This window comes from Podarcis erhardii, assembly GCF_964252035.2.
Source record: "Podarcis erhardii genome assembly, chromosome: 1".
Classification (NCBI taxonomy): Eukaryota; Metazoa; Chordata; class Lepidosauria; order Squamata; family Lacertidae; genus Podarcis; species Podarcis erhardii.
Window position 1 is genome coordinate 6261951 of NC_138497.1, and position 17918 is coordinate 6279868.

The 17918-nt window shown below is 43.6% G+C and overlaps 1 protein-coding gene across 3 annotated transcripts; it reads right to left on the minus strand.

Annotated features, from left to right (window-relative positions):
• Positions 1 to 1899: 1899 nt before the first annotated feature.
• TBPL2 (TATA-box binding protein like 2) lies at positions 1900 to 16246 on the minus strand. 3 transcript variants are annotated; one of them, XM_081865166.1, is made up of 7 exons: positions 15490 to 16246; positions 11630 to 12030; positions 10444 to 10531; positions 9015 to 9106; positions 5671 to 5838; positions 4295 to 4389; positions 1900 to 2263 (listed from the first exon to the last, which is right to left on the minus strand). In XM_081865166.1, exons 1-7 carry the CDS (start codon positions 15538 to 15540, stop codon positions 2184 to 2186), a joined length of 975 nt encoding a protein of 324 aa, XP_081721292.1. In that variant the 5' UTR covers positions 15541 to 16246; the 3' UTR covers positions 1900 to 2183. The 3 variants fall into 3 exon arrangements, with proteins under 3 accessions (XP_081721292.1, XP_081721293.1, XP_081721291.1); XM_081865167.1 differs by lacking the exon at positions 15490 to 16246 and adding an exon at positions 13228 to 13827; XM_081865165.1 differs by lacking the exon at positions 15490 to 16246 and adding an exon at positions 13128 to 13827.
• Positions 16247 to 17918: the final 1672 nt, after the last annotated feature.

Consider the following 17918-nt stretch of genomic DNA (forward strand, 5'->3'; position numbering starts at 1 on the left):
TTCCTATAATTTGGGAGTATTTTCACTTTTACTTATTGGGTTATTATTGTTATTACTATTATTATTTATTGTATTTTAGTGTTTTGTTGGAAGCCGCCCAGAGTGGCTGGGGAAACCCAGCCAGATGGGCGGGGTATAAATAATAATAAATAATAATAAATAAATAAATAATAATAATAATAATAATAATAATAATAATAATAATAATAATATTATAATAATAATAATAATTTTCTCTGCGCTTTTTTTTTTTTTTTTTTTTTGCATAGGGTTTAAAGGTTGCCGGCTGCCGAAAGGAGAAGTTGCCTTTGGAACCGGGGAAAATTAATGTGATTATGAAAGTTACAGTGGTGCCCTGCAAGACGAATGCCTCGCAAGACAAAAAACTTGCTAGACGAAAGTGTTTTCCGTTTTTGAGGTGCTTCGCAAGACGAATTTCCCTATGGGCTTGCTTCGCAAGACGAAAACGTCTTGCGAGTTCTTGCGAGTTTTTCCCCTCCCCCCCTTTTTCTAAGCCGCTAATAGCCACTAAGCCGCTAATAGCCGCTAAGCCGCTAATAGCGCTAAGCCGCTAATGGCCGTGCTTTGCAAGACGAAAAAACCGCAAGACGAAGAGACTCGTGGAACGAATTAATTTTGTCTTGCGAGGCACCACTGTAAATATAAACTCAACGGCAGTCAGGGAGTTAAAAGGTTTGTGCTGGTTCGCGTTTGAAGCCGAATTTGTGAAATTCGCACTTACAGAACAATAGGAAAACCAAAAGGCAGCCATTCCATAGACAAAGGAGATGGTGTTGGACTTTCGGAGGAAGAGAGGAAAACTAGCCCCGCTGTACATCGGGGAGGGCTGTGTGGAGAGAGTCTCTTCCTTTGAATTCCTAGGAGTTTATCTCAGTGAAGACCTTACTTAGAAGATCAATACAACCCAGGTGGCTAAGAAAGCCCAACAGAGACTCCATCTCCTCAGAGTATCGCGGAAGAATGATGTCAATCAGCATTTGATTATCTCTTTCTACCGGTCCACAATACAAAGTGTCCTTTCATACTTCATCATGGTGTGGTCCGCTGGTTTGACATCATCTGATAGGAAGTGCCTACAGAGGGTGGTGAATACAGCACAAGATATTATGGGCTGTCCTGTGAATCCGCTGGATGACATTGTAGAAGAACGTTGCCTCAGGAGAGTGAGGAAAATTCTCAGGGATGATTCACACCCTGGCCGGCACTTTCTTGATCTCCTGCTCTCAGGCAGAAGATATAGAAGCACGATTAGTCGCACCAACAGGGTAAAGAACAGCTTCTATCCGTGGGCTGTTAGGCTGCTGAATGAAAAGATAACAACGGGGCAACTGACCTTCGGGTTTGGTGGTTGCGCGTCAGTAAACGAGGGGAATTAAGACTAAGAGAGCTAAGTGGGGGGTGCTCATGTAATCTCACTGTATACAAGTTGTACAAATGACAATAAAGTATTTCAGTTTCAATTCTCTGACATCTGCAGTCATCTGGATTTTACCATGTAGTTTCCCAACCAACGCCAGCAATATGCTAATGACACACACCTCTGCTTCTCCTTTACAGGAGTAAACACTCCTTTTTCTCTTTCCCTGCCTCTTTCCTTACAACAGAGGTGCGGACAGACATATTTAAGACTGTGTTCATGGAAGACAAACATACTCAGTTATGAGTGATCACCAAAGAAAAAGACGACCTACTGAACTGATGCGCTAGAACCAGGCCAGTTGAATGGGTCTCCTCTAAGACTAACATGCATCTTCAGCCAATGTGGCTAGACTACATATTGTTTAATGAATAATTAAAAACAACAACAACCCAGTACTTTAATAGTGTGATTTATCTTTATTTTAGACAAAAACACATTTAAAAAATGGGGAACATTTCGATTTCAACAGTATTCCAAGATGCTAACCTGTTCCGTAAGGCATTCTTACAGAACTAGTTTTTGTATTTCATATCTCTTTTATCACATTTCACACTGTTCAAAGTTCATAGCCTTTTTTTCTGTAAGGAATTCACAACAAGAAGAATACGATGAAACAGACTGACAGTGTCAAACTGTAACAGAGGATTAGAGGTATTTGACTGTCAACAGTCAGTTTGTGTGTTTGAGAATTTTGTACTTGATGCTAAAACTCGCCTAAACTATACAGTTTATCAGAAAAAAATTAAGAAGCTTTCTTAAAGCCCTTCAGGATTGGATAGATGTTTTCAAATGCTTCATAGATTTCAGAACGGTATTTGGCACCTAGGAAAAATGGTTTTGAAATGAGCATTAATAACATTCATAAGAAATGAAATGAAGTTAGGAGCAATGCCCTAAAAATGTTCTCTGCCAGGAGAGTAAAGTTGAAGGGGGAAATGGGGGGAAATTTTCCATAGCGCAGCCCTTTTGAACTCCATTATCAGAGTGGGATGGTTTTCGATCATCTCCACTAGACTGGTTGAAAAGCCTACCATAGTAGATGACACCTTCCTTCCTTATCAGTTCCTGGCTTATAATGTTAATTACCATCTCAGTTTGAGTTACAGATAGGTAGCCGTGTTGGTCTGCCATAGTCAAAACAAAACAAATTCCTTCCAGTAGCACCTTAAAGACCAACTAAGTCAGTTCTTGGTATGAGCTTTCGTGTGCATGCACACTTCTTCAGATACACTGAAACAGAAGTTTCCAGACCCTTCTATATAGTAATACCCCTCCCCACCTTCTACTGAGTAATACCCCTCCCCACCTTCTCACTATATAGAAGGGTCTGGAAACTTCTGTTTCAGTGTATCTGAAGAAGTGTGCATGCACACGAAAGCTCATACCAAGAACTGACTTAGTTGGTCTTTAAGGTGCTACTAGAAGGAATTTGTTTTGTTTCATCTCAGTTTGGACATACTGTTTTTCTAGCTCAGCTTGCACCTGACCTGAACAGAGACAAATCTATCTCACATTAATTTTCCCTAGTTGCCACCACAGCATTCCGATTGGGTTCGTTTTTCTTAAACCTGCCAGCTATCCATTTCAATGAGAAATCAATAGTTTTTTATTAAGAATTTACACTGTTCACTTTCCCCCTAAAACAGCTATCCTGTTTCCCGCTTCTCACATGTGTGTACACACACACACACACACACACACACACACTTATCCTATCACCATTATGTATCTTGTAATGTATGCCAGGGTGCCTGGCGTGCTCTGGTCCAGGGGGTCACGAAGAGTCGGACACGACTAAATGACTAAACAACAACAACAATGTACATATTATATATTATGTAAAATTGCATAATTTTACTTAATATATAATAAAATATTACAGTGGTACCTCGGGTTAAGTACTTAATTCGTTCCAGAGGTCCATTCTTAAACTGAAACTGTTCTTAACCTGAAGCACCACTTTAGCTAATGGGACCTCCTGCTGCTGCTGCTGTTCTTATCCTGAAGCAAAGTTCTTAACCTGAAGAACTATTTCTGGGTTAATGGAGTGTGTAACCTGAAGCATATGTAACCTGAAGCGTATGTAACCTGAGGTACCACTGTACATAATAAAATAAAATTACATAATATATATTATGTAAAATACATAATATTATGTATTTAGACACAGCGGGTGGCGCTGTGGTCTAAACCACTGAGTCTTGGGCTTGCCGATCGGAAGGTCAGCAATTCGAATCCCCATGATGGGGTAAGCTCCCGTTGCTCGGTCCCTGATCCTGCCAACCTAGCAGTTGGAAAGCACATCAAAGTGCAAGTAGATAAATAGGTCAATAAATAGACAAATGTCGGCTCCCTTGGTCAGTATAGTGAGATGAGCGCCGCAACCCCAGAGTTGTTTGCGACTGGACTTAACTGTCAGGGGTCCTTTACCTTTACCTTTAATATTTTTGCAGGCTTCAGAAAAGGGCCTTAAATTCTTTTCTTCCTTATAGTTTTAGGGCAGAAGTGATGCTTAAAATGCTTTTCGCATTTCACACATCAGTAAACCGAGATAATCACACTACACTGATCTGGGTGTAATAAAACGAAACTGTTCTTAGGCTGCAGTCCAATACGACTAACCTATGCATAAGCCCTGCTGAATTCAGTGGGACTTCTGAATAGATAGGTATAGGATTGCACCGATTGTCACACGGTGCAATTTTGGTAGAACAAATGTAAGATGTCCGATTTTACAGCTCCCATACATTTCAACAGGGCTCGCACTGGAGATGTTTCCAACAGACTGTGCCTATAGCCTTTTCTTCCCCTTCACATGCAAACTCCTAGGTCAATAGTTTGTGCATCACTTACCAGTTAATACCACTTTTCCAGACACAAAGATAAGCAATACAATCCGTGGTTTGACCATTCGATAAATGAGGCCAGGAAACAGTTCTGGTTCATAGCTGTTTAAGAAAGAATTAAAATGCATGAAGTTAGAAAGTCATTTGACATTGTATGTGACTAATGGAAGGGTTTTATGTGACTTTGGGGTTTAATGCATCAGAAAGGGGGAGGTGAGATATCAAAAGAGCGTCTACCCTCTTCGAAAGAAAAAGGGAGGAAGCGGCTTCTGAAAAGGTCATGAGGGACACAGGTAGTCCTGGTTAGCAAAGCCAGCAAGAATCATTGTGGAATTATGTGAGAGGATACAATATCAGCACCAGGCTATGTTCATATGACCGCTTACTCCAAATCCATTGCAATGATGCAAGCCCTCCATTCACAAGCAGTGTAAATGGGGCTACGTGGGGCTACCTTTGAAGGTGACCTCGAATCTACAACTAATCCAGAATGCAGCAGCTAGACTGGTGACTGGGGGCAGCTGCCGAGACCATATAACACCGGTCTTGAAAGACCTACATTGGCTCCCAGTATGTTTCTGAGCATAATTCAAAGTCTTGGTGTTGACCTTTAAAGCCCTAAACGGCCTCGGCCCAGTATACCTGAAGGAGCGTCTCCACCCCCATCGTTCTGCCCAGACGCTGAGGTCCAGCTCCAAGGGCCTTCTGGCGGTTCCCTCATTGCGAGAAGCAAAGCTACAGGGAACCAGGCAGAGGGCCTTCTTGGTGGTGGTGCCCGCCCTGTGGAACGCCCTCCCACTAGATGTCAAAGAGATAAACAACCACCTGACATTCAGAAGACAGCTGAAAGCAGCCCTGTTCAGGGAAGTTTTTAATGTGTGACATCTTAGTGTATTTTTTGGCCTTTGTGGAAGCTGCCCAAAGTGGCTGGGGAAACCCAGCCAGATGAGCGGGGTACAAATAATAAATTATTATTATTATTATAAAGCAGCAGAGGACTAGAACGTGATCTTGCCCTGAGGGCAAAGTGCTCCCCGGTTTGCACACCCACAAGCTATTTCAGGCATCTCCCCTGTTAAGTTGTGGGTGAACATATCAGATGACACAGCGATTCTTCAACAGCTCTTGTTTATTCAGAGGCCAGAACAGAACTGAACTGAAGGGTTCAGTCAGCCTGCTTATATAGAGCTCCAGTACCATGTAACTGTAACAATTTTCTAAAACTATCCAATCACTGAACGTCACTTTTGATCCCTTATTTGCATAACTATCTACAGTATCCCCCTGCTGGCCCAGGGTGAGAACTTCAGTACATAACATCCCCCAAAACAGGAAGAGCAAATGTTCTGTTTTCCTTTCCAACAGCGGCATGGATGGACGTACCTACTGAACTGCTGATGCGTGAGAACCAGGCCTTCGAGCCGGATGGGAAATCTCACATCGCAGCTGCCCACCATGTTCTGTATTTTGAAATCCAGGAACTTAGCAGGGAACCCAAGCTTCTGCACCACACGGGCATACTTCCTGGCCGCCAGCCGCGACTGTTCTTCGCTGCAGGTTCACACACACACAAAAAGGGGGGTGGGGCAGAAATCCAGCCACCAAAGGTTTGAGGCATAGCTGTCAACTTACAGATTTGAAAAGAAGGGACCAGCAGCCTCGAAAATAAGGGATCAGCAGCCAAAATAAGGGATTTTAGTCAACCAGCAGCCAAACGAAGCCTCAAGCGGTGGTTCCCATAGTGCAGCAACCCGGCAAAGGGGATGCAGCAAGGAAAACCACCGTCACCTCTCCGCTGGGAAGCGCTGAGCAAAGGCGAGTCCCCAGGCAACGTGGCCGATTTGATTGGCACAAGGCATGCAAGCTCCACCCCCCAGTCGTTCTTAGACTCCTTATTGGGTGAGCAACGCAGCCAAGCAATACAGTTGGAGCCTCCCTCCTCCCTGGCCGGCAGGGAGGGAGGGAGAGGAGCTCCTTCCTTTGAAACCCGGGAAATTTAAGGGACATCATCAATAAGGGACAGCAGCGGGACACGGCGCTGGGATAAGGGACTGTCCCGCCAAATAAGGGATGTTTGACAGCTATGGTTTGAGGAGGGCTATAGGTTGGTCTGTGCTTGGCAATGGTTCCATCAGGATACAGCAGAAGGGAGAGAAGCCAAACAGGAGCATCATCTGCTTGGCTGAAAAGCCAGCTCTATCAGGCTTCCCCTCCAATAGCTGTCATTGGACAGAGCACCTTCCATCAGGTTGCTGCAGAGGGAACCAAGGGAGCAGGGCCGCCCCATTGACTGCTGAGAGGCTGCAACTTTTGACTTCTCTCCTTGAGCCATTTCCCATCCCAGCTAATCTAGTGGCCTGAGTTTGCTCCCCGCTCCCCATTAAGTAGGGCTACCTTTGAAGGTGACCTGGAAACTGCAATTAATCCAGAATGCGGCAGCTAGACTGGTGACTGGGAGTGGCCGCCGAGACCACATAACACCAGTCTTGAAAGACCTACACTGGCTCCCAGCACGTTTCCGAGCACAATTCGAAGTGTTGGTGCTGACCTTGAAAGCCCTAAACGGCCTCAGTCCAGTATACCTGAAGGAGTGTCTCCACCCCCATCGTCCAGCCCAGACACTGAGGTCCACTACGAGGGCCTTCTGGCGGTTCCCTCACTGCGAGAAGTGAGGTTACAGGGAACCAGACAGAGGGCATTCTCGGTAGTGGCACCCGCCCTGTGGAGCGCCCTCCCACTAGATGTGAAGGAAATAAGCAGCTATCTTCTTTTTAAAAGACATCTGAAAGCAGCTCTGTTTAGGGAAGTTTTTAATACTTAATGCTGTATTTTTTTTAACACTCGATTGGGAGCCACCCAGAGTGGATAGTGAAACTCAGCCAGATGGGCAGGGTATAAATAAAACATTATTATTATTATTATTATTATTATTATTATTATTATTAATTATTTAATTGTACATCAAAATGAAAAATAACTCTGTATATTTATTGTTGCAGCTGCAACTTGGGAAAATTCCATTGAAGCTAAGCAAGAGGAACAGAGAGCCTAAGAGATGATAATCAACTTAGAATGTCTCTCTGCAAGCTTGCACGTGGAGTGTTAACTTAGATCACATGAGAAAGGTATTGGGTTGCAAATCTCCATTTTGTGTGAGTTGGTCTTTGCTCTCTCCCTGGAAGCAGCTGGAGAGAAATGTGAAGTAATTTCATGTTTCTAAGATGTTTAACCTATGCGTGGAGAAGCATATGATACTATGCAATAATTTGGGTGTAACATTACTGTTGCAAGTCTGTTTTGCAACAAGTTCTATTAGTAAAGCTTTTGAACCGTATTTTTGGACTGGACAATTCTTATTTCTTTTTTTTTTTAAATAATTTTTATTAAGGTTTTCCAAATTAAAACAAATTAAATCCAATTTATAAACTTTTTCCAATAACTAGGACTTCCCCTCCCCACCCCCTCATGTATTCCAAATCTTCCAAATAAACAATTAGGTTCAACAAATTCTTATCCCCAAATTGTAATCATCCTCCATTACCCAGTTTAGCGTAATTCCCATCCCCCTAAGATCGATCTATTCCCTTCCACGAGTTTCCCCCTTTAATACAGATAAAAAACAACAACATAGAATTAAGTAATAATTTTACAACCTTTGGATTCCAACTTTCCCTCCCCTTTTTCCCTGTTACGTTCCTCCTAGCCCTCCATCTCTAATATCTTCCTGGAGTTCCCACATTACATTAAACCCACATCCCTCTGATTCTTTGCCAGTCTTATTAATTGCGAATGTCCAATCATTTAATTACGAATGTCCAATCCTAAAAAAAAGTCTATCGAGAAGAGGGTCCATTTCTTCTATCCAGATTTTTATATCCAGGAGTAGAAACTCCAATTTTAATTCCATAAGCTTGTCAAATCTGGATATCCCAAATATCCCCTTTCCCATTTCTGTCCAGTTCTTGTTGTTTCCTTATTCTTGTCGGCCATTCTCCTCCTTTTTGTTTCTCTGTTCTCCCACGGCCTAGGACCCTCGTACCTACAGGACCGCCTCTCCCGGCATGCCCCACAGAGGACCTCAAGGTCCATAAATAGCAACACCCTAGAGGTCCCGGGCCCTAAGGAAGTTAGATTAGCTTCAACCAGAGCCAGGGCCTTTTCAACACTGTCCCCAGCCTGGTGGAACTCTCTGCCTCATGAGACCAGGGCCCTGCGGGATCTGATTTCTTTCTGCAGGGCCTGTAAGACAGAGTTGTTCCGCCTGGCCTTTGGCTTGGAGCCAATTAGATTCCCTCCCCCTCTTTCTTTTTCCTTTTTTCTTTCTCCTCCTGTGATCATAGAATCATAGAGTCATAGAGTTGGAAGAGACCACAAGGGCCATCGAGTCCAACCCCCTAATGAGGCTGCATTTTAATATTTTAATGTTTCAATATTTTAATGTTGTATTTTAATCTTGTTTTTTTAAGTTGTATTCATTCAACTTGTTTTTATTATTGCTTGTTAGCTGCCCTGAGCCCGGCCTTGGCTGGGGAGGGCGGGGTATAAATAAACATCATTATTATTATTATTATTATTATTATTATTATTATTATTATTTTCAGAGTCACATGGCTAGGCAAAACGTATTTTAAAAGGAAGGAGAGAAAGAAAGCTAAGATTTGCAGAAACCTCAATCCTGCCCGCCATGTCAGTGCCCCGTTTATTCTGGGTTCATAGTAAAAGCTTACCTTTTCGCTCCTGTGCAGACCATTTTGCCGGAACTAAATATGAGGGCTGTTGTCCTTGGTTCTCGAATTCTCATGATCACAGCAGCAAACCTCTAACGTTCAGGAAAAAAACCAGATTACCACCTTGTGAATCTGTTTTAGACAAGTGCCTCCGGCGGTATCTTATGAAATACAGAGATTTGACCCGACAGGTGCACTCTGCGCATGCTCATCCTTCTCATTTCTGAGGCTCTTGCAATGGAGGAATCTACAAGACCTGTTTTCCACAAGCCCTTTCTATTATTACATTTATATGGCACCTTTTCTAAGCAAGGAGTTCAAGGCTGTGTACAAGGTTCTCCTCCACCCCAGTTCATCCTCACAACAAACCTGTGAGGTAGGCTAGGCTGAGAGATAGTGACTGGCTCAAGGTCACCCAATGAGCTTCATGGCTGGGTGGGGATTCGAACCCTGGTCTCTCAAAGTCATAGTTCAACATTCTAGAATTGTAGAATTGGATGAGACCACGACGGTCATGTACTCCAACCTTCTGCAATGCAGGGAACTTTTGCCCAACGTGGGGTTCAAACTCATAACCCTGAGCTTAAGAGTCTCATGCTCTACCGACTGAGCTACCCCAGCACATCCATCTCTAGAGTCCACCAAGTCTGAGCCCAACCATGTGAGTACCTAACAATCCTCCCCCCAAGAAGAATCGTTGCAATTACTGATAACAAGCAGGATGATTAAGAACTGTGTGGAAATAAATCACTAATCAAAGGCATGGCTTGTGGAATATCTGGAAAGGAATGAAAGGCCTTTGTGACGCAGTTATAAAAAGAGACTTGTTAGGGCAGGTCTGGCTACAGGATTTATGATCGAGGGGGAGGAGACCATGGCTTGTTATTATATGGGACTGTGAGTTTGACCTGGCAGTACCCCCTGAGAAGATTGAGGAGAGAGTGACAGACCTGCGAGAATTAATGGGCAGACTTTAAGAATGTTTTGTATGGAAGTGCGGAAATGGGTCTGTCTGTTTGAATATGGCTCTTGGAGGAATAAAATCCACACAGGACATAACAATGTTTGTTTTCAACCCGCTTGTGGAGACTATCAGAGGTCACAAAGAAAGGAATATATGACAACAACAAGAAGATGAGGAAAATAATAAAGAGAAGATTGAACAGAACTGTGAATAGTATCTGGACAGAACTGTGAACATTAAAGCAGCAGCAAGAGAGATGTTTGGATCCCCTTCTGAGCTTAAAGCATGGGTACCCCCAACAAAAATTTAAAAATTTGGCTGTGTAATTTGGAACTAATGTGATTTGATTGGTTTGTTAATAAAAATTATATATATATATATTTTTTTAAGTCTGAGCCCAACCAGAATCTCAAAGGGGAACAATTTCTCAGAGGAATGGCACCAAACAGTTTCCCAGGGACTTACCTTTGGGTTGAATTCTGCATTCCTAGCTTGAAGGGCTATGTTCTTGAGGTCCAGCTTACAAGCCAAGTTTACAGTGGCCACTATATTCCTAGGAGAACAAGGGAGAAACATTGCACATTTAGAATTTCATTTACGAGGGGATGCAACAGATTGACAAAGGTGCCTTTAGTGCTTAGAAGTGGCGTGGATAAGTTCATGGGATGTATCACAGCAAATCTGCCATTCCTTTCAGTACTGAGTCATAAACTGAATGTCCACCCCTTCCTCCTCCTCTTCTTCTTATTTCTAGATGGAATTGGTTCAGGAAATCAACCATCTGTTGGGATTGCATAAATTTGACCTTGCTAGTTTGGGAACATTCACACGATACAGTGGTACCTGAGTTTAAGAACAGTCTGGTTTAAGAACGATTCGGTTTACAAACTCTGCAAAACCGGAAATAGTGTCTTGGTTTGAGAACTTTACCTCAGTGTAAGAACAGAAGCTGAATGGTGGATGGGGAACTGGCGGCAGGAGGCCTCATTAGGGAAAGCGCGCCTCAGTTTAAGAACGGTTTTGGTTTAAGAACCGACTTCCGGAACGGATTAAGTTTGTAAACCGAGATACCACTGTACATTCAAAGCACATCCAACGCATGTTTTAAACATAGAACCTGAGAGTTAAAGATGAGCAAAGAGAACGTGTTGCCATTGCTTAGAACCTTGAGGCAGGCTCCCACTTGCTCAGGGAGAACGCCCCAAAATGGCCAGCAGCAGCAGTAGTAGTAGTAGTCCCCTGATGGGGACAAAAGGCAGCTTGCAGATAAAAATAAGAACAACCAAAAACATAGAAAAATAACAATTAAAAAAATAATAATGATTTGCTGGATAAAAGGAACCATATTTCAATTTATTGATTTTGTACTTAATACTCATATAACTTTAACCCACCAGGGGGCACTGTTTGTGTAGAAAGCTAACCAGAACTTGTTGGTAAGCCTCTGTGTTTAAGTTAACTCCACCCCTTAAAAGCTGAGTCATTTGTTGTTTGCTGTTCTCTCCAGACGAGATGTCTATTTCTCTCCTATCTCCACTCATCCCGTAAACAGTTCCTGCATAAACAAAGCCTTTGAACTCTACAAACAACAAGAGTGACTTTCAGTCTAAGTCACCCAAGCTTCAAGGCGCTCTAACAGGAATGAACCTACTGCAACTGTGGGACGATGCCAGAAGAACCTTCTGAAGCGGAGGCCATAGGGGTCATCGGGTTCATGGGAAGACAGGTCCCAGAGGCATCGGGCATCCCAGAAGCATCGGGTGATGGTTGAGTTGCGTTTTCATCCCTCTCTCGGGACAGGCCATTCAGGAAGATGCCACTATCTTGCGATCCTGACTGAGAGCCGTGCTGCTCTTCCAATACCATTGCACGGCCCTCATATTTGTTATCCGGGCTTAAATAGTCAGGCAGGAAGCTGAGGTCAATCGAGAAGTTGTGGGTCGGATTGGGCGGAGAATGAAACGATGCTCCCTGGTAGGAGGAAGGAGGCAAGTCTGCCGCAAAGGGGCTCATGGGAGCAGAAACATGCGGGCTGGATGGTGGGAAGTTATCCTATCACAACATGGGAGAGAGAAAAAAACAGTCATCACACTTCTGCATTAATAGGACATAAGAAGAGGCTGCTGGACCCATCTAGTCCAGCATGCTGTTCTCACAGTGGCTTGCCTGGGGGAAAACAGCAAGCAGGATTCGAACACAAGAGCATCTCTCCCCTCCTGTGGGTTCCAGCAACTGGGATTCAGAGGCATTGCTGAATCCAACTGTGGAGGCAGAGCCGAGCCACTGTGGCTAGCAGTTGCCAAAAGCCCTTCGCTATAGGTAAAGGGTAAAGGGACCCCTGACCATTAGGTCCAGTCGTGACCGACTCTGGGGTTGCGGCGCTCATCTCATTTACTGGCCGAGGGAGCCGGCATAAAGCTTCCGGGTCATGCAGCCAGCATAACTAAGCCGCTTCTGGCAAACCAGAGCAGCGCACGGAAACGCCGTTTACCTTCCCGCCGGAGGGGTACCTATTTATCTACTTGCACTTTGACGTGCTTTCGAACTGCTAGGTTGGCAGGAGCAGGGACCGAGCAACGGGAGCTCACCCTGTCGCGGGGATTCGAACTGCCGACCTTCTGATCAGCAAGTCCTAGGCTCTGTGGTTTAACCCACACGCCACACACGTCCCGCCCTTCGCTATAAATTGGTCCAATTCTCTTTCAGGGCCATCTAGATTGGCGTCCATCACCGCCTCCTGTGCCAATGAGTTCCATAGTTTAACTGCCATTTTCTTTGATCTGTCCTGAATTTCCCCACTATTCAGCTTCACTTGAAGTCCATGGGGTCTAGTGATAGGAGTCTATGCCAGATCCCTCCAAAATAATACGTTCAAAATTCTCTGCACCAGCAGAGGACCACAATTCGAGCAAAGCCATGGCTTTTCCCTCATAGGGCCATGTTTACTGTATTGAAGCCACTGTTGGTGGATCTCAGCCAAACCTCTCTGCTACCGGCTGCTTAGTCCGTGTAGTCCAGGATGACAACTCAGGAACATAACTTGCTGAACAGTAACTTGATTTGTATTTGCTTTTATTATATACAGAGTACAGCACAGCTTTGTACAAGTTACTATACGCACAGACTTGATTCTTACTCTACACACCAACCACTGAACTCTGTGATAGGAATTTTGAGGTCTTAGATATATAGTAATGTTCATAAGTGTACCAACCAAGCACGTACATAGATCAGCACAGGAAGACCGACCTGGAACCATTTTGACTCCTAAACTGAGCAAATGTTTTCTCTGCAAGGTCAAAGTGGGAAACCTCCCGATTGTCTCTTTCCTCACAAATCCTGTCTTAAGGGCACATTTAAGATATGAACAGGGTGTGAGCCTGTGACCTGGCTCAGGAACTAAGTATTTATCACTACAAAAGACTGGCCAGGCTCCCCAGGCAATCCAATCAAGTGACCTGCCAGACAGGAGATAAACAACGACAGGAGAAACACAACATTCAAATTTTCTGTTTTAGACCGCCTTTTCTGTGATGTAGGTGTGATGTATCTGAGGGGTGGTCTTAGGTTACACCCCTTCTGTGATGTATGTATGATGTTTCTGGGGGTGGTCTTGATCTACAGGGTGGCAATTTCAAAAGTCTTTATAAGGCCTTGCACACCATTTTTCTGGGTTCCTCCTCCTTTCCTGCATGTGAGGGGAGCACCCTGTTGCAACAGATCAATAAAGATCAGGCTTACTAGCTGCTTTGCTTCTCAATATTCTCTGGTTGGCCTCTATTATTCTCTTCTACCAATAGGGAACCTATGTAAGTTCTCTATATGGGCTCTTGGATACCCCATAAGGGAAAAGGGAAATTTCGTTTCCAACAACTCCAACACCAAACTACTGTGTCATGCTGCTTATAAGGGAAAACTTTTAGCCCATCACCACCTGTTGCTAGCATAGCTGTCAACATTTCCCTTTTTTAAAGGGAAATTCCCTTATTCCGAATAGGATTTCCCTTAAAAAAAGGGAAAAGTTGACAGCTGTGGTTGCTAGGCTTCCCTGTCTCCAAGCAGACTTCCTCACTTACTCTTGCGTCACTTGGCTTCTTGCCAACTCACTAATTGTCCACTTCAAAGCTGCCGTTTCTCACAAACCTCAACACCCACAGCTACTGGGCATTTATTCAGATTCTGGGCATTTATTCCGATTTGATTGCGGGGAGGTTAGATGGTGTTGTGTCAAAGCAAGCGCTATCCCACACATTCCGGCACACTTCCCCTTCTTAGAATGTCCACTAACACTCAGCTTCAGCTCGCTATCTGCAATTTGGGAATACGGTAATTAGATTTGCCCAGTTTACTTAGTGCAGCACATACTTTTAATGCCAAAGATCCCAGGTCCAATCCCTGATGGATGACTGGGGCAAATTTATTATTATTATTATTATTATTATTATTATTATTATTATTATTAATTGCAAAACATGCAACACAAACAGAAAAAACAATACCACAATGCCAACATTAATTGGCTACACATCACCTAACATCACACATATTTTTGACTTCCGAATCCCCTCATTGTGCTTTCTAAATATTCTTAACCTATACGCACTTCCTATTATATCTATTACATCTCAGGAACATTTTTTTACATTTACAATTCTCTTTAATATTCAAGATTCAATCTATACCTGTCAGGAGATTAGCATTTTCACAGTATTGTTTTAAATATTCTTTCAATATTGTCCATTTCTTTGCTCACTTTCTGATTTGAGTTTCCTCTTATTCTCCCAGCCATTTTCGCCAGTTCCAGGTATTCTATCATCTTCACCTGCCAGTCAAGCTTTGTAGGAATTAAGTCACCTTTCCAATTTTTTGCTACCAGAATTCTGGCCACCGTGGTTGCATACATAAAGATTGTTCTAAAGTTTTTTTGTATTTCAGTGGACATAATGCCTAACAGAAAGCCTCTGGGGTTTTTTTGAAAGGAGAATTTAAAGATCTTTTTAAGTTTGTTGTATATTATGTCCCAAAATTCTTGTATCCTCACACATCCCACCTGGGATTGGGACAAACTCCTGCTTTAAACCCTGCTCCCTACTGGGCCACATGAACCAATAGGCTGAATCAATATAAGGTATATTCCTATGTTCCTAAATGCTAAGCAATAGGAGCAGAACAGAAATAATATGACCAGAATCCATCAAAATAAATGTGGAAACAACACACTTGCTCAACTTGTTCCAGTAGCATGACTGGGAGTTTTGCTAGTTCCACAGTAAAAACCGGATAGCCGCCTTTTACTAAGGCCTGCAGGTATTCTTTGACTCTGGCAATACTAGCAGGAAAAACAGTTGCCCTTTCAGAATGGATAATAATAATAATAATATAATAATTTATTATTTGTACCCCGCCCATCTGGCTGGGTTTCCCCAGCCACTCTGGGCGGCTTCCATAAAAACCAAAAATACACTAATATATCACAGATTAAGGATTAAGCCCCAGCATCCTTCATTTTACCTGGCCTGTACACTGGTCCAGGTACTTTTCCAGGGATAAATCCTCATCCATGCTTGGTTTCCCTATTCCACAGGAGAGCAGGTCAACGGTTTCCAGTAACAGTATGGATGGAGAAAGAAGATGGAAACTGCTGTAGCAACCTGGAGAACATCTCTCCAGCTGGTGGTGTTGGGAGTAAATGACTACAGGTGAGTTGAATTAAGAAACCCCCTTAATTGGAGAAAAGGGAATCAGGTGGTCTAAGAAAGCCTGAGAAGCTATTCACTGGGAGAGTTCTCCTGACTGCTCTCTAGATCTGTTGGTATATACAGGAGAATCTCACAGGCTTACCCAAGCAAAGCTGTGCTGGTGCTCACACTATAACACCTGACTTCCATTTGACGGTGTGCAACAAGCACTTGAGTCATACAAAGGCTTTGAAATTAAACTGGCTTCAAAAGGCGCAACTTTCCCCAGCGTAGCCTGGGAATTGTAGTTCAATGAGCCCCTTTACATCACCGCAACAACCTCCAGTGTTTCTCAATGAGGAGCCAAATAGTTAAAACAGGCATGAAAGTAGCTGGTCTGTGAAAAACCGTGTCTGCTCAGAGGCTGGTTCATGGGCATTTGCTAATGCGGTTGTGTATAAAAGCATGCATCTCAGCACATGCATGTTCATGTACGCTACTACAGCAGCAAGAAAGTCACTTGCCCAAAAATGGAAAGAAGCAGAAGTCCCAGCAAAGGAAGAATGGATACAAAAACTTATGGAATATGCAGAAATAACACAATTTGCTGGAAGAGTAAGAAATCAAGATAACCATTTTTTAAATAAAAGAATGGAAATGGTTGGTTGAATATTTCCAGATAAAATTATTTTAAAATTAGTGAAATGTATAAAATCAGGGAAATGTATGAAGTCGAAAAGTATAAATAAAAAAATATCCAAAAAAAGCATGCATCTCAGCAGCAGGATAATTTTGGATGTGGCCTCCTGGAGAACAAGGAGAGGCTTTGTCTTGGGTCACATCCACACCAGAAACAGGCAGCCCTGTTTAGGGAAAGTTTTTAATATTTTATAAATTATTGTATTTTAATCTTTCGTTGGAAGCTGCCCAGAGTGGCTGGGGAAACCCAGCCAGATGGGCGGGGTATAAATAATAAATATATTATTATTTCATAGAATCATAGAATCGGAAGAGACCACAAGGGCCATCGAGTCCACACCCCTGCCAAGCAGGAAACACCATCAGAGCACTCCTGACATATGGTTGTCAAGCCTCTGCTTAAAGACCTCCAAAGAAGGAGACTCCACCACACTCCTTGGCAGCAAATTCCACTGTCGAACAGCTCTTACTGTCAGGACGTTCTTCCTAATGTTTAGGTGGAATCTTCTTTCTTGTAGTTTGGATCCATTGCTCCGTGTCCGCTTCTCTGGAGCAGCAGAAAACAACCTTTCTCTCTCCTCCTTCGGACATCCTTTTATATATTTGAACATGGCTATCATATCACCCCTTAACCTCCTCTTCTCCAGGCTAAACATGCCCAGCTCCCTTAGCCGTTCCTCATAAGGCATCGTTTCCAGGCCTTTGACCATTTTGGTTGCCCTCCTCTGGACACGTTCCAGTTTGTCAGTGTCCTTCTTGAACTGTGGTGCCCAGAACTGGACATTTCAAGAACATGGCTGCCCCTCAAGTGCTGGGAGCTGTAGTTCACACCCCTCACCGAGCTACAATTCCCAGCACCCTTCGCAAACTAGTTCCCAGCCCTGTGCTTTGGGTGTATGGTACAGATTGCCTGGTTTTCCTCTGTTCCTCTGGAGATCTTTGAAGGTGATGAAGAGCAGATAGCCAGCTAAAGCTGCGGTACCGGTTGGAAGACTGATCGTCTCCCAGAGCACTTCAACAGAAGGAAAAGAGCATAGGAAGACACCCACAGAGCATTAAACATGTGGCATGTCAGGTTAGCAGAACCCAAGCGCAGAGGTCGAGTCTCCTTTTCAGAACGGTGCAGGGTGAATAGAGACGTCTTGGGATTTGTTGGGATTAAATGTGTTCAAAAGTAACAGACCATCAAGCTGGGCTTCCATTTTAATCTGTGGCGGAGAATGTAGGAATGCGCCTTCCACCGAGTTGCACCATTGGCACATGGTCACCTTCGCACCAAGCTGTTTGGCAATAGTCTTGTAGCCTAGTCCAGCCTTGTGCAGGTCTACAATCTTGTCCCTGACATCCTTGGACAGCTCTTTGGTCTTGGTCATGGTGGCTACTTTGGAATCTGCTGGATTGATTGCTTCTGTTGACAGGTGTCTTTTGTACAGATACTGTTAACGAGCTGGGATTACAGGTAAGGCCTCTCCTTTAGAGGAGGGAGAAAGGTTGTTTTCTGCTGCTCCAGAGAAGCGGACACGGAGCAATGGATCCAAACTACAAGAAAGAAGATTCCACCTA

Bases quoted from the DNA above. Each gene is read 5' to 3' on its own strand.
- TBPL2 (XM_081865165.1), bottom strand. From the start codon at position 13,205: ATGTACGTGCTTGGTTGGTACACTTATGAACATTACTATATATCTAAG. The intron at 12,031-13,127 runs GTTGGTGTGTAG...ATGTTGTGATAG, and splicing joins TCCTATCACAGAGTTCAGTG to GATAACTTCCCACCATCCAG. The intron at 4,390-5,670 runs GTACGTCCATCC...TTTCTTAAACAG, and splicing joins ACGCATCAGCAGTTCAGTAG to CTATGAACCAGAACTGTTTC.